Source organism: Peromyscus maniculatus, chromosome 5 (assembly GCF_049852395.1).
Source record: "Peromyscus maniculatus bairdii isolate BWxNUB_F1_BW_parent chromosome 5, HU_Pman_BW_mat_3.1, whole genome shotgun sequence".
Classification (NCBI taxonomy): Eukaryota; Metazoa; Chordata; class Mammalia; order Rodentia; family Cricetidae; genus Peromyscus; species Peromyscus maniculatus.
This window is the reverse complement of record NC_134856.1, coordinates 22,058,568-22,074,958: the sequence shown is the minus strand read 5'-3', so window position 1 is coordinate 22,074,958 and position 16,391 is coordinate 22,058,568. Positions and strand designations below refer to the sequence as shown.

At 52.6% G+C, this 16,391-nt stretch overlaps 1 protein-coding gene across 2 annotated transcripts in view; it reads right to left on the bottom strand.

Moving 5' to 3' along the window:
- Cacna1a (calcium voltage-gated channel subunit alpha1 A) overlaps positions 1-16,391 on the bottom strand; it is a 328,905-nt gene that overhangs the window by 2,560 nt on the left and 309,954 nt on the right. For both annotated transcript variants that reach the window (XM_076571863.1, XM_076571864.1), the window contains 7 exons: positions 9,120-9,227; positions 8,940-9,040; positions 4,811-4,920; positions 4,575-4,713; positions 4,357-4,470; positions 2,105-2,140; positions 1,017-1,233 (listed from right to left, as the gene is read on the bottom strand). In XM_076571863.1, the coding sequence (XP_076427978.1) occupies positions 1,017-1,233; positions 2,105-2,140; positions 4,357-4,470; positions 4,575-4,713; positions 4,811-4,920; positions 8,940-9,040; positions 9,120-9,227 (825 nt within the window). The remainder of the gene's footprint in view (positions 1-1,016; positions 1,234-2,104; positions 2,141-4,356; positions 4,471-4,574; positions 4,714-4,810; positions 4,921-8,939; positions 9,041-9,119; positions 9,228-16,391) is intronic.

Here is a 16,391-nt window from a genome sequence, read left to right as displayed (position 1 = left end):
GGCGGATCTTTGTGAGTTCGAGGCCATCCTGGTCTACAGAGCGAGATCCAGGAAAGGTGCAAAGCTACACAGAGAAACCCTGTCTCGAAAAAAAAAAAACAAAAACAAAACAAAAAAAAACACAAAAAACAAAACAAAAACAAAAACAAAACAAAAACAAAATTGGTTTTGTGTATGATGTGTGTACACGTGTGTAAGTGTGGGTGCAAGTATCACAAAGTGCATGGGGAGGCTGGCTGGGGCAATCTTAGATGCTGGCCCTCATCTATCTTGAGACAGGGTCTCTTGTTATCTGCTGTGTATGTCATGCTAGCTGGTCCAAGAGCTGGGGACTCTTGTCTCCATCTCCCACCTTAGGAGGGTTGGGGTGACAGATGTGCCCTGTCTGCTGTACAGATGCAGGTCCACATGGTGGCTGCTTCACCTCTTGGGCCTCTCCAGTCCACCTTGTGTTTTTCAGAGACAGTGTCTCTCGCTAGCCTGGAGCTCACTGAGTATCTTAGGCTGGTTAACTGGAATCACCAGGGATCCACTCCTGCGTGCGTTCCCAGCACCAGAGTTGCAGAGACCCAGACCTGGCTTTGTACACGGGTGATGAGATGTCATGTCAGCTCTCGTTTGTACGCAACACACACTTTACACTCAGAGACATCACCCAGCCCTCTTTCTTACTTTTCTTTTGAGACAGGTTTTCTGTGTTGCCCTGCTAACATGGAACTTGTTCTACAGATCAGTTTGGCCTCAAACTCAAAGATGTGCCCACCTCTGCCTCCCAAGTGCTGTGATTAAAGGTGTGAGCCACCAAGCCTGACTCACTTCTTTTTTTGAATTGGGGTCTTACTATGCATCTTGGCTGGCCTCCAACTCCAGACCCTAACCCCCCCTCCCAGCTTCCCCCATGCAGGCATTAGTGGTGTATGTCCAATCCCCTGTCCCTACTTCTGCCCTTCAGCCTCCTCTTTCCTGACCTTCTGTTTCTTTGTGGAGCCTCTGTCCTGGGTCCTGTGGCAGCCTACCTGTGTCCACATCAGTGTAGCGGCCCAGAGAGCGCTCGGACGTGCGGTGGCCCCGGTCCCGGTCCCGGTCCCGATCCCGATCCCGGTCCCGGCGGCGTTGGTGGTACCGCTGATTCTCCTCAGGTGGTACCCGCTCCAGTGAGTAGTCATCCAGTCTTCGGGCTTTGGGTCCCAGCACAGAGGCTGAGCGCTTCATGGGGCTGGTATCAGAGATGGTCTAGGGGAGGGGGACAGGTGTGGGCAGTTAATGGCCAGCACTTTTGTGGCCTGCTCCTTCCAGTCCTGCAGCTGACAGAATCAGGGTGTATGTGACCACCCAGGGACTGTGTCCAGGGGTGCAGTGGGGCCTGAGTGTCTGGCTTGCTGGCTGCGAGGGTGGAGCCCTAAGGATCCTGAAGTCTCACCGACAGGGACTTGCTGCTGCTCAGGTTGTGTGCTGGGTTTGGCCAGAAGGCCCTGGCTAAGCCCTTGCCCCTCTGGTGCTAAGGCTGGCTGGCAAGAAGCATGCGCTCCACTTGTACACTGCAAGCCTGGGAGCCCCGCTTCTCCTTGGTCCGACTCTCCTGACCCTCCTCCCAACTCCCAACTCGTTCCTATCTCCCAGGCCCGGCGTGGGCTGCTCCAGCAGTGGAGGCACTGGAGATCATTCTGAATCTGCATTTACTGCCCCACAATCCTTGGTCTTGCTCTGCCATGGACAGTCTTCAGTTCTCAGTAGCAGGCAGAAGAAGGAAGGCCCACTGGACCAGGCCTGCTTCAACTCTGATGTGCAGGGCCCAGCTCAAGGCGGGAGCTAAAGGGACCTGAGGCAGAAGGCCAGTGGTCACTGGAGGAGCTGAAGGAACAGACCCCCAAGAAAGGGGCAGGGTGGACAGGTTGGCCTCTTGGAGGCTCTGAAGACAAAGTGGGGTGCAGTGTGGCCCCTTGCATACATAGGACACAACACATAAGGAAGGGCTCCATGGGGGAGGGGTGGGGTCTGCAACAAAAGGGTGGGGTGAAGGGCAGGGGGAGATGGTGGGTCCTGGCACAAACAGGGCAGGGAGGGAGAGGGGGCTGGAGCCGAGCTGGCCGGGCGCGGTACATACACTGAGGTTATTTCCACGTGGCCGGCCCCTTCTCCTCTGTCCCAGCCCCACAGGATGGCGCACACAGAAAAAAAACAGAAAGAAGGAAATAAATATAAAAGGCAAAAGGGATGGTGAGGTCGTGGGCGGTACATGGAGGAGGTGGTGGGTAGAGAGAATTAAAATTTCTGGTGTTGAGTGAGGGGGTGCCCCAGGACCCGGCTGGCTGTCCCCCACAACGGGCACAGAAGAAACAGGAGACAAACAGACAGATGGCAGAGACACGAGACTGACAGATGGGACAGCAAGGCCACAGGCTCCTGGCCCATTTCATGCGATGCGCTGCGGCCCAGCACCCCTCCCCCACCTCGCCCCAGCTTCAGCTCAAAGCTTCCAGGTGGCGTCAGCCCAGCTTGGCTCATCTCTATTTTGGGGCCAGCAGGCCAGGCCTGACAGAAGGGATGGGGCAGCCACATGCACCCCAAGGTCACAGCAGCCAGAGGCCAGGCCCTTGGGCCATGATGACCCAGCCAGGCGCAGCAAATACGCTACATAACACAGGGCAAGCTGCCCCAGCCAGACATGCCGGCCACCCTCCTCCTGCCCCTCCTCCTGCCCTTCCTCCTTGTCCTGGGGCGCCTCGGTGGCAGCCTGGGCTTTATCCCCATGTCTCACTGCGCGGTAGCCAGGCATGCTTTATTTCCTCTCTCCCCATGGGGATCTCGCCTTCCCTACAGGGGGCCGGAATAGCTAAGTGCAGCAGCCACAGAGAAGGCACACATACCAGGTACACACCCACCCACCCCACCCCTCCCAGACACGGACAGAGTATACGTCCCAGCCGTCCCGGGCCCACCCAGACTCTGCCTTCAGAGTCCTCAGACATGCCCCGTTCCTGAAGGCGGCAGGCCATGGGCATGCACATGGACAGGCGTGATACCTACAGATGCCTGTTACACTGGGAGCACACAGGTGCATGTGCATGTATGTACAGGTGCACATGTAAGGTGTATGTGTACGAAGTGCATGGGTAGCAGGGGCATTTCTTTCTTTTTTCGCTGTGGTGGGACCCAGGACGCCCATGCTAAGCACAGGGGATACCATGAGCTCCACATCCTCTTTTCTTTTTATGTGGGAATTCAAAAATTAGTTTATTATTTGTGTATGTGTGTGGGAGTTTGTGCACCTGTGTGGAGGCCTGAGGAGGCCAGAAAAGGGTATTAGTCCCCTGGAGCTCCAGTTACAGGGCCCGTGAACCGTCATTTAGTGTAGGAGCTGGGAATCGGGTCCAGCCTCCTGCAAGAGCACTGTGCGCTCTCACCCGATCAGCCGTCTCTCCAACTAGCAGTCAGGATTCTTCTTTTTTCTTATTGTTTGAGACAGGGTTTCTCTGTGTAGCCTTGGCTGTCCTGGATCTCGCTCTGTAGCCCAGGCTGGCCTTAAACTCACAGAGATCTACCTGCCTCTGCCTCCCGAGTGTTGGGATTAAAGGCGTGCGCCACCACCACCCAGATACAGTCAGGATTCTTTTTTTTTTTTTTTTTTTTTTTTTTTTTGGTTTTTCGAGACAGGGTTTCTCTGTGTAGCTTTGCGCCTTTCCTGGAACTCACTTGGTAGCCCAGGCTGGCCTCGAACTCACAGAGATCCGCCTGCCTCTGCCTCCCGAGTGCTGGGATTAAAGGCGTGCGCCACCACCGCCCGGCCACAGTCAGGATTCTTAAATTCTGTTTTGAGACAGGATCTCACATAGTTCAGGCTGGCCTCAAACTAGCTATAATATGGAAGTGTCTGGCCTTGAACTCCTGACCTCCACCTCCCAAATGCTGGGATTATGGATGTAAGCCATGTTGTTTGTTTTGAGATATGGTCCAGGTCTGTACCCTAAGCTGGCCTGGACCTCCTCTTCTTGGCCTCTTGAGTGCTTGAGACACCACACACTGCTGAAGCTGGATTCCCAATGGCACCTCTCACCAGAGCTGGACCCACCCCTTCCCAAGCCCGTCCCCTGCCCTTCATATCCTCAATAGGGCAGAAGGAAGCCACTTCTGGCAGTCACTACTATGTCCTGAAAGGGTACCCCAATCTCTCTCTGGCTTTTGGTAGGAAGTGGTTAGGAGGGCCAGGCCCTTTGGGTGCTCTGAAGGAGCCAGGAAAGGGTAGCGCCCCCTGCATGAACCTGCAGGAGGTCCCACCTAGGCCAGTGTCTCTAAGGGAGAGGTACAGGTCCCTTATTAACGTGTGTGGGTGTGGCCCAGAACCCTGCAAGCTCTCACCTGGTTCTCTGCTGGGAGGCGGGGCATGGAGGCGGCCCTGGTCTGGCCTTCCATGGGGAGGTAGTGTTCGCTGTCTGAGTAGCCATCCGTACCCATTTCTCGCATCTCCACAGACTGTCAGGCAGAGGGTGGGTGGGGCTGGGTGAGTCTGGGGCCTGACCATGTGTGGGAGACCCTTTCTGCCTGAACCACCCAGCCTGGGGGAGGGGCAGCAGCACCTGTGGGTTGGGCTGGCTGTTGGGCATGTCGCTGGGTGGCCCTCGCTCCGGGCTCCACGTGCCGGTCTTCTGGAACATCTCTTGGGCCCGCTGGGTCACCCAGGACGGGCTCTCCTTCAGGCCGCTCTCTGGAGCCATCCTGCACCAGGGACAGAGGCCAAGACGGACACATGTGCTCCAGGATTCAGGAACCCAGTGCCTGATACCCATCCACAACTGCCCAGGTGGATACTCACAGGCCTCCTCCTGGATCCAGCTGAGTGGAGGGAAGGGCGTTCTGGCTGGGCCCGCCCTCCTGTGTTGGCGATGGAGGCTCCATGCGCTGGAACATGAGTGGTGTCCGGTTCTGAGAAGAAAGCAGTGAGTGTGTGCAGGCAGGCCTGACTGGAAGGTAAGGCTGGCCCCGTGATGGAGGGGTCAAATCCAGGGCCTAAGTACTCTACCGCCAAGCCACTCCCCCACCCCAACATCCTTCTTGACGCCCACCCCACACAGGCAGGTCTGCTCTGTTAGTCTACCCTCTTCCTCCTCCTCCTCCTCTTCTTGTTCTTGTTTTTTTTCTTCTCCTCCTCCTTCTCCATCTCCTCTGTTAGCCTACCCATTTCTTCTTCTCTTCCTCTTTTTTTTTGTTTTTTTCCGAGACAGGGTTTATCTGTGTTGTTTTGGTGCCTGTCCTGGATCTCATTCTGTAGACCAGGCTGGCCTCGAACTCACAGAGATTGTCCTGGCTCTGCCTCCTGAGTGCCGGGATTAAAGGTGTGCACCACCATCGCGGGGGGGGGGGGGGGGGCGCCCCTTTTAAGGGTGGGTCTTTCTATATGTAGTACTGGCTGACCTGGAACTCTGCCTGCTTAGTGCTCTAGTTAACTTTTTATCTTTTACTTAAAATTACTTATATATCTTGTGTATTATGTATAAACAAACAAACAATTTGTTTATCTTTTTGCACATGCACATGTGCTACTAAGAATGGAACTCAGGTCTTCAAAGACAAGAACCTTTCTTTACCCACTGAACTATTTCTTGAGACCCTGTCCAACTTTTGACATTGTGACACAATGTTGTCATCTATAAATTTGATGCTAGAAACCCATGCAATGATGTTATATGCATGTCTTCCACCCAAATTCATTCAGAACTAAACCATTTATCAACTACCCTTTACCAAGTTCAGCCTCCTCAACCTACACCTCCAATCAGTCCAGAAACCTCTCTGTGCATTTCTCCCGTACACCACCAGAGGGGGCCAGCGAGCACAGAGTGAACCCCTAGACCCCTCTTCTGCTCCTAAGCCGGCTGCGATAAAAGCCAGGGTCCACCCTGCAGTCTTGAGGGTTTAGCCCTGCACTCCCATGCCCTCACCTCCTCCCACATTCTGCCTTGCTCTGTTCTGTCTGTCACTTGACCTCTTCAATATTTCCCAAACTCATCCTGCAAGGTCCAGCCTCGGGGCCTTGTACAGGCTGTTCTCTCTGCCTGGAATGCTGTTGTGTAACAGTTTCCTGATACTGAAGCATTCCATCTTCAGTGAAATTCTTTAAGGCATGAGGAAAACAAATGAAAATAGCTTAAGGAAATCCCTGAAACTGACCAGACTCACTCGGCCCCTCCCTGTCTGAGTAAGCAATAAAGACTACTAAGAGTCACTCTCAAAGGGGCCAGGCTGCATTAAGGACGCTGAGATAAGAACACCTGCCTAGAAGAAGCAGAAACCAGATGAACTGCCTGGAAGAGGTTTATTTCAACTGAGACACTTGGAAAGGACATTTTCAAGTCCGGTGGTGGTGATCATGCCTTTAGTCCGAGCACTTAGGAGGCAGAGGCAGGCGTATCTCTAGTTCGAGGCCAGCCTGGGCTACAGATCCAGTTCCAGGATAGTCAGGGCTACACAGAGAAAACCTGCCTTAAAAAAAAAAAATAAATAAAAGAAAAAAGGCACTTTCCAATCTGCTGAGCTGCCTCCAGGCTGTGCGGTGGGCTCCAGGTTCCCAGCTTTTGTGAGCAGTCACTCATGCTGGGGTGGGTTTTGGTGATACGCTGTCTTTGAGTCATTTCTGATTTTTAAGTAATCCCAATAAAACTCAAGTTTTATTTATTTCCAACTTGAACTTTGGTCTGTCGTGGGCTCCCTGTCTGGGGTGGGTGTCAGGCTCTCTCTGGGGTGGGTGTCAGGTTCCCTGTCTGGGGTGGGTGTCAGGCTCTCTCTGGGGTGGGTGTCGGGCTCTCTCTGGGGTGGGTGTCAGGGCTCCCTGTCTGGGGTGGGTGTCGGGCTCTCTCTCTGGGGTGGGTGTCAGGGCTCCCTGTCTGGGGTGGGTGTCAGGTTCCCTGTCTGGGGTGGGTGTCAGGGCTCCCTGTCTGGGGTGGGTGTCGGGCTCTCTCTCTGGGGTGGGTGTCAGGCTCCCTGTCTGGGGTGAGTGTCAGGTTCCCTGTCTGGGGTGGGTGTCAGGTTCCCTGTCTGGGGTGGGTGTCAGGCTCCCTGTCTGGGGTGGGTGTCAGGCTCCCTGTCTGGGGTGGGTGTCAGGTTCCCTGTCTGGGGTGGGTGTCAGGTTCCCTGTCTGGGGTGGGTGTCAGGCTCTCTCTGGGGTGGGTGTCAGGGCTCCCTGTCTGGGGTGGGTGTTGGGCTCCCTGTCTGGGGTGGGTGTCAGGGCTCCCTGTCTGGGGTGGGTGTCAGGGCTCCCTCTCTGGGGTCTCCCTGAAAATCTTTGTCGTACAACAAATGTCCCACCTGGGAATAAACCTCTTCCTTCATTTCTTTCTTCCTATATGATTGAGCGTGAACTCACAAGAGCTCTGCTTGCCTCTGCCTCCCTACTGGTGGAATTAAAGGTGTGCGCCACCATGCTGACCCCCCCTTCATATTTTTTATTTTTATTTTTTTGAAATTTTTTAAAGATTTATTTATTATGTATACAGTATTCTGCCTACACACCAGAAGAGAGCACCAGATCTCATCACAGATGGTTATGAGCCACCATGTGGTTGCTGGGAACTGAACTCAGGACCTCAGAAAGAGCAACTAGTGCTCTTAACCTCTGAGGCATCTCTCCAGCCCCATTTTTTTTTTTTTTTAAGATTTATTTATTATGTATACAGTGTTCTGCCTGCATGTATGCAGGCAGGCCAGAAGAGGGCACCAGATCTAACTACAGATTGTTGTGAGCCACCATGTGGTTGCTGGGAATTGAACTCAGGACTCTGGAAGAGCAGCCAGTGCACTTAACCTCTGAGCCATCTCCAGCCACCCTCTTCATTTTTAAAATGTTTTATTTTATGTGTATGAGTCTTCTGCCTGCATGTATGTCTGTGTAACACTTGTGTGCCTGATGCCTGAGGACCTCTGGAACTGGAGTTACACATGGTTGTGAGCCAATATGTGGGTGCTGGGAACTGAACTTGGGTCTTCTGGAAGAGCATATGGTGCTCTTAACTGCTGAGCCAGCTCTCCTGACCCCTCCTTTTTCCTTCTCTCTCTCTCTCTCTCTCTCTCTCTCTCTCTCTCTCTCTCTCTCTCTCTCTCCTCCCTCCCTCCCTCCCTCCCTCCCTCCCTCCCTCTCTTCTTTCTTTCTTTTCCTCTCTTTTGTTTTGAGACAGGTTCTCAGTATACTATGTTGTCTTGATATGGCCTAGAGCTCCCTATGTAGACCAGGCTGGCCTCAAACTCATGGAGATCCTCCTGCCTCTGCCTCCTGAGTGCTGAGATTAAAGGTTTATATCACCACATCTGCTCTCCAGTCACCTTTTAAAAAATATTTATCTTACTATTTTATGTGTATGTGTGCAGGCCTAAGTGTGTGTGTGTGTGTGCGCGCGTGTGCGTGCGTGTGCGTGCGTGTGCGTGTGTGTGCGTGTGCGTGTGCGTGCGTGTGCGTGTGTGTGTGTGTGTGTGTGTGTGTGTGTGTGCATCGTGCGCGCATATGTACCACATATGATCAGGTGACCACAGAGGCCAGAAGAGGGCTTCAGATCCCCTGGAACTGGAGTTCCAGGCAGTTGTGAGACACTGTGTGGGTGGTGGGAGCTTCCCTCCTGACTGCTGAGCCAGGTCTCCAGTGCCTCCCCTTTACCTCAGCTTTTGCTCAGCTCTCCCGTCCTCTGGGAGGACGTCCTTGACAGCCCATTCACACCACACACCCTTGCTCTAGCACTTTCCCCCATGGCACTATTGGCCACTATGAAAACATTTAGTCTTTTCAACTACCTCGGGCAGACATCCAGGCCAGGGCCTGAAACAGCGACCTGCACAGGCAGATACTCAGTACCTGTGTGGCTGAAATGGCCCGCCCTCACCACATTCCTTATTCCGACTGGTTCCCACGAAGACCAACAGGCCTGGGACCCCATGCGGGCGCCGCAGCAGTGGCGTACCTGCTCCTCCCGCATGGCCTGCAGTTTCTTGGCCTTGCTTTGACGGTAGTACTCCATGATCATCATGGCCGCGTAGATCTTACCCACAGTCAGATCCGTGGCTGTGGAGGACAGGGAAGTTCTCACTCAGTCCAGGCCCCTCTCCCAGCCTCCCTTGCCCTCCCCTGGGCTTGCTCTTACACTTGTGAGGTGTGACCAGCAGATCCAGGGTCTTCTGGGACAGGTTGGGCCAAATGGCCATCATCTCCTTCCGGAGTTCTGCATCCATCTGCTGCTTGTCGGCCCCGCCTGTGACGTGGGGAGACATGAGGCTGAGCACCACTGTGCTGGGCTCCGGGGCCACTGTGGGGCTACTGCTAGGACCCACACGCCTGGTCTAGAGGCACCGGAAGGGCCAGGATCACCATCCTGGCTCCCACTTACCAACTGTGTTCCTAGGGTTGGCTACCTCCCACTGCCTCAGTTTCCCCATCAGTGAAAACCATCAGGATGAGTCGTAGCACTTGCCCTACCTGGCTGTTTGCTGATCCGAGCAGAGTGTGTGTGCCACCTTGGACAGCACCTCCAGGCCATTACTGTACTGTCCCCTGGACCCATGCTGGAGTCCATGAGCTGGCTGGCCTCAGAGTTTGGGGAGGGGGCTACTTTGGGGGCTGGGGATGGAACCCAGGACCTTGAGGATACTAGGGAAGAGCTACACCACTGAACCACACAAAAATGCCCGGAATGACACCTTGTTGTGTGATTGAGGCAGCTGACAGTTGGGACCAGGAAAGTGTATCAATTAGGTTGGAGACGTATAAATATCACACACACACACACACACACACACACACACACACACACACACACACACAGAGAGAGTATGTGACTGCGCGTGTTTATGTGTGGGCATGCATGCGGAGGTCAGAGGTGAGTCTTGGCTGTCATTCACCTGTCTCTGCCTCCAGAGCAAACATATCTAGTTTGGGGTATGTCATTAGTAACGGAACACAGAGAAGAAACCTAGTGACCTGGGACAGGAGCCCAGGCTGCCGTGACACACCTGACAGAGGCTACCAGCCCTCTCCACCCTACTTCCCCTGCTCGCAATGGGACTTTTGTTGTAACACGTTTCTAGCTCCTCATCCCACTCATGGGGGCCACTGGGGCTCCAGGCTGGGGCAGCAGGATTGTGGTCCTTTAAGACGGGGGTATGAGCACAGTGACCTGCCACTTGGAGGACTCACTAACAGTACGGGGGTCCTCCATGCATCCCTTCACTTTGCCACCCAAGGCTGGTGACAGTGGGGCCAGCCAGTCTTTTCCAAGCCCACCCTTTCTTTGGTGTGTAGAGGCAGGCTCCCGCTAAACAGCCAGGCGGGCCGGAACTCATACTCCTGGCCCAGCCGCTGCCGCACTGGTGTTGCCATGAGCCATGGCACCTAGCTTCCTCAGGCCTATCTCTAAGTCCACAAAACAGGAGGTAGACAGCAGGGAATTGACCCATTTTGGTTTGAACCACGGAAACCTTGGGACTGTTAGAGTGACAGCCTTCATTGTGACTGACACGTCTGCCTGGTCCTCCATCGTTGGCTTCAATTGTCAATGTGACGCAGCCTTGCTAGGGTCACCTGGGAAGAGAGATCAGATGGGCCTGGTGCATGTCTGTGGGGACTGACTGGACTGAGGGCTCAACCTACTGTGGGCAGAAGAGTTCCCCGGGCAGGTGGTCCTGGGCTGTATAAGGAAGCCAGTCCAGGGCTGGAGTTATTGCTCTTGCAGAGGACCCAGGTTCAATTCCTGCACCCACACGGTAGCTAACTATCCGCAACTCCAGTACCAGGGGCTCTGATGTCCTCTTCTGACCTCTGCAAGCAGGTGGTAACCGTACATGCAAGCAAAATACTCATGCACATAAAATAAATAAAATCAGCCAAATAGAAAAGCAAACACTTTTTAAAAAACAAAAGAAAAAAGCTGGGCAGTGGTGGTGCCTTTAAATCCCAGCACTCAGGAGGCAGAAGCAGGTGAGTTTGAGGCCAGCCCGGTCTACAGAATGAGTTCCAGGACAGTCAGGGCTACACAGAGGAACCCTGTCTTGAAAAACCAAAGGGGAGCCAGGTGGTGGTGGCGGCGGCGGTGCGCGCCTTTAATCCCAGCACTCGGGAGGCAGAGGCAGGTAGATCTCTGTGAGTTCGAGGCCAGCCTGGGCTACCAAGTGAGTTCCAGGAAAGGCACAAAGCTACACAGAGAAACCCTGTCTTGAAAAATCAAAAAAAAAAAGAAAAAAAAAGAAAAAAAAAGAAAGAAAGAAAAACCAAGGGGAGTGAAAAAAAAAAGAGGCATACTGAGGGACCTACTGTCTCTTTACATTTTATTTTTATTTTTTAAGAGGGTCTCACTGGTTGGCCTGGAACTTGCTATATATACACCAGAGTGCCCTTGAACTCACAAGATCCACTCGCCTCTTCCACCCATGTGCTAGGACTAAAGACATACAATGTGCTACCATGCCTGGCTTTTTTTTTTTAATTAATTAATTAATTAATTTGATTTATTTATGCCTGGCTTTTTTAAAGAAAGATTTTATTTATTTTTGTGTGTATGACTTGCTTGTACATATGTATGTGTACCGTGTACAGGCATTTCTGGTACCTGTGGAGGCCAGAAAAGGGTGTCTGATCACCTGGAACTGGAGTTAGAGGTTTGAACCAAACCCAGGTCCTCTGCAAGAGCAGCAAGTGCCCTTAACTGCTGAGGCATCTCTCCAGACCTATTAATGTTGTTTTGTGTGTGCGCGCGCGCGTTTGCATTTTGATAGAGTTATTACGGAGCCATGGATGGCTTAGAAGTCACAGGTAGGCCACCATACCCTAGCGGACTTCCCGTCTCCCCCTCAGCTTCACCGTGGTCGGGACCAAGCAATGTCATGTGTTGATAGAGTAGACAGAGCTGGAAATGGACTCTCCCTGCAGTCTTCAGAAAAGAGCCCAGCCTGCTTGACTCCTTGATTGGCCTTGTGGGACACTGAGCACAGAGCCATGCAGCCTGCCTGTGCTAGAGTGCTAAGTTTTAAAAAATGGTATGTTTTATTTAATACAGGCTGATCCTCAGTCAAATCGATTCTATTCATTTATTTGTGGGCCTGTGTGGGCTCGTGTGAAAGTCAGAGGAAACTCGTCGGAGTCCTTTCCTGTCTCCACCACGTGGATCCCGGGGTCAAACTCAGGTCGTTAGCCTTTGGCTCTTGTGTGGGGTGTGTGCTCCGTGCACTGGGGTGGGGTGTGTGCTCCATTCACAGGTGTGGGGTGTGTGCTCAGTACACAGGGGTGGGGTGTGTGCTCAGTACACAGGGGGTGTGTGTGTGTGCTCAGTACACAAGGGTGGGGTGTGTGCTCCGTGCACAGGGGTGAGGTGTGTGCTCCGTGCACGGGGGTGAGGTGTGTGCTCAGTACACAAGTACATGCAGAGGCCAGAGCAGGACCCCTGGTGCTCTTCTTTAGTTGCTGTTTGTCTGCTCTCTTGTGACAGGGTCTCTCTCTGAGCCTAAAGCTCATGGTTTTTGGTTCTTGGGACCTGCCTGTCTTATAGAAATTCAGCTGGATATTAAAGCTATACCTAGAAATTTCAAGGTATTTTTCTAGAGGTAAGCCATTTATTATGGAATATTTGGTGTTATCCAGTTTTTAATATTTCAGCTGTCTTCTGCTATGAGATTCTTGCGTGCCCAAATACTGTAGACCATTTGGCAAACAGCTAAGCGTCCTAGATCTGCTGAACATTTAGGTAACTAACTCTCCCACTGAGCCTAGGAGACAAGCAGGCTGTAGATGCACAGCTTTATTTCTTGTGCTCAGACCATCCCCTTCCCTCAGGCTGGGGTCATGACAGAGAGATTGACTGGGGACAATAGGACTTTTTGTATAACCAGGTGCTGTAAGGACTGGAGCAGAATTCCAGAGGCAGACACAGAACTGCATGGCCTGAGAGAGGAGAAGACAGATATTCTGTCAAGGATAAGGCAGATCTCTTGTAAAGTTTATCAGGGCCAGGAGTAAGGAGTTAGGAAGGGGAGATGGAGGATGAAGGAACAGAGGACGAAGATGAGGTCAAAAGCACAGGAGCTTACTAAAACCATGAGGACAGGAAAACTGGGCACAGGGAGGAGCTGAATGTGAGGATAGAGCTGAAACTGTGTGGATAGAATTGACCTAGAAGAATAAAGTGAATGGACTAAAGAACTCAGTGTGCTTAGATTCATTTGATATTCCTCAGATTAGCATCCTCAGCCACTTGTAGCATCTGTTCTGGACCCTGATAGGGATCTCCTCAAGGCAGGCACTGGGGGACTCGTTACGCCTGTCTCTGCCTGCTAATGCAAGTGCTATGACACAGCAGTAGTGCTGCACATTTTGCTATCGGGGTGTGTGTGTGTGTGTGTGTGTGTGTGTGTGTGTGTGTGTGTGTGTGCATGTGTTCATGTGTGTGTGTGTGTGTGCATGTGTGCATGCATGCAGATTTTCAGGTCCTTATGTTTGCACAGTAAATGCTTTCATCCACTGACCCATCTCCCCTACCACAAAACTTGTGTTGTAAGGCACGAAACTTGCTTTTGTGTGTGGTATAGCCAGCTGATACAATGACTGATGTCACAGAGGTTGAGGTCAAGGTTCAGAGTACTGACTTGGAGTCTGTAGGATGTAACTGTCCTAGTTAACACTGCAAGAACAAACACCTGCTTCCTCGGCTGAGGAAGCAGTAGTGATGTGGGGAGAACCTGGGTCCTAAACAGTGACGTGAAACCAGCTGCCTACTGAGTAAGACAAACCAGTTCTAGTAAGATCTAGAACCCTGGGTGCCAGACGTGGGCTCTCTCCTCTTCCTGCCTTGCTCTCATTGCTCCTGACACCGTCGTCTCTCTTTCTCCTCCTAACACAATTTTTTCTCTCTCTAGCCGGGGCTGGCCTTGAACCCAGGAGCTTCCCATCTCACTTCCTAGGCACCGAGACCATAGGTGTGTGCTAGCACACCTGCTGGCTATTCTATTTTGTATGATTCTGTTTGGTGGGTTGTTTTGGACACAGGGTTTCTCTGTGTAGTCCTGGCTGTCCTGGAACTCTCTCTGTAGACCAGGCTGGCCTCGAACTCACTCACAGAGATCTGCCTGTCTCAGCCTCTGCTGGGATCACGGCAATTTTTAAGGAGCCCACTCTGTCCCAGAGTCTCAGGCCTTCTCCCTAGTCACCTTTTTTGTCTCCTGAAATAATGGAAGGAACCTTGGGCTGTGTCTAGGGGAAAGGTATTCATTTTTTTCCAATCCCTAGGGATGGGACTCAGGGTCTTGAACATGCTGAAAGCTCTCACTGAACTATTCCCAGTTCTCTTATTTTCAGAGTCTCATTAAACTGACCAAGCTGGTAAAGGCTGTCCTGTAGCCGAGGCTAGTCCTGGACTTGTGATCCTCCTGCCCCAGTCTGTCCTGGACTTGTGATCCTCCTGCCTCAGTCTGCCAAGGAGCTGGGATAATAGGCTTGAGGTCTGGGCTCCCACTCATTTGTCAGGAAGTCTGAAGTGCCCCCTCGAGCGCCTGCTTCCTTGCTGGCCTCCGGCCTTTGGTCTCAGCCTGCCCTGCCTGTCTCCTGTCTGAGGCAGCCATTCCATTATTCAGCAGCTCAGGCCTCAAGTCTGAGGGTGTTTCGGGATTCTCTCTCCCTCACAACCCACGTCCACCTGGGAGGCACCCTGTCAGCTCAGTTCTCAGGCATTCAGAGTGAACACTCCACGCCCCCCAGTCTAAGTGGCCCGCCTGTCTTCGCTTGGCCCTGCGATGGTGTGGTTAGGATGTAGTGTGTCCCCTGTGAACAGGAGTTTCTTGGAAATGCTGCTCTTCTTCTACCAAAGAGTTATACAGTGACAAGACTGTGGAGAGTGTGAATGCGGCGGATCAGCGGCCCAACACTCACCTCTGTGTGATCTGAGGTCCTTGTGATCACCAGGCAGGGCCTGCCATCCATTCTCTTCTGTCTGTCTAGATTTTGTTTTGTGTGTGTGGATATTTTGCCTCCAGGTACGCCTGTATACCACGTGTGGCCAGAGAGGGCACTGCATTCCCTGGCGACTGGGGTCACAGACAGTTAGGAGTTACTGTGTGAGTGCTGGGAACTGAAACCTGATCTCTAGGAGAGCCAGTGCTCCTAAGGCTGATCATCTCTCCAGCTCCCTTCATTGGTTCCCCCCCCACCTCCCCAGACAAGGTTTCTCCGTGTAACAGCCCTGGTTGTCCTGGAACTAACTCACTCTGTAGACCAGGTTGGACTCGAATTCACAGAGATCCACCTGCCTCTGCCTCCCGAGTGCTGGGATTAAAGGTGTGCGCCCCCACCCCCTGTCCCATCGACTGGTTTTATGATGGGGTTGTTGGATGTTCTCAGCTGTGGTGTGAATATGAAACATCCCCCATGTGTCTGGATACTTCATCACCAACTGGTAGGGCTGTTTGGGAGGGTTGTGGGACCTTTTCCGAGTTGACCTCTTAGAGAAGGTGAGCTGCTGAGGGTGAGTCCCTGTACTCCTCAGCTTCCTGGGTGTGGACACATGTGATCAGCCAGTCTCCTGCTCCTAGGCCATGTCTCCCTGCCATGCTGAACTGCATCCCTCTGAAACTGTGAACAAGAAAAAAACCCTTCTCTCCCAAGTTCCTTCTGCTGGGTCGTTTCCACAACAACAGGGGCAGCAACAAGGCCACCACCCACTGTGTCCAAGGAGTTTCCCGAGTATCTGCACCACAAGGTCAGAGCCTTCACCAGCCCTGCCCCCTTTTCTCATGGCCTTTCAGTTTAGACAGCATCTGAGAGCCTGATTGTGCCAATGCCACAGAGGATAGCCGTGGTTCCCCAAGTCCTGCAGGGTGGAAGTGTGGCAGAACTTCCCACAATGGGCAGTGGCATCATGGGAGAGCCCAAGACAACACAGGCATTCCTGGCTTGGAAGGAACCTTACAATGCTGGTCATGAGTACACCTCGGAGGTGATCACCAGTGCCGTGCCTTCATGTGACTGTCGGCATGCAGGATGAATTTAAGGCATAGTGGGAGAGCTAGCCTTAGACACAGACTAAAGGACACTACTCCCATCAAAGGACAGCACTCTCAGCAGGGCATGGTGGCCACACCTTTAATCCCAGTACTCAGGGGCTGAGTGAGGCAGGCATATCTCTGTGACTTGAGTCCAGCCTGTGGTCTCACAGACATAGTAAGTTCCAAGATAGCCAGAGCTACATAGAGACCTAATCACAACCAACCAACCAACCAACCAACCAACCAACCAAACAAACAACAAAAACCTGATTCAAAATAAATCTAGCTGGACATGGTAGCCATGTCTTTAATGCTAGCACTCAAGAAGCAGAGGCAATTGGATCTCCATGACTTTAAGCTAGGTTGGTATACACTAACAAGCTCCAGGCCAGCCA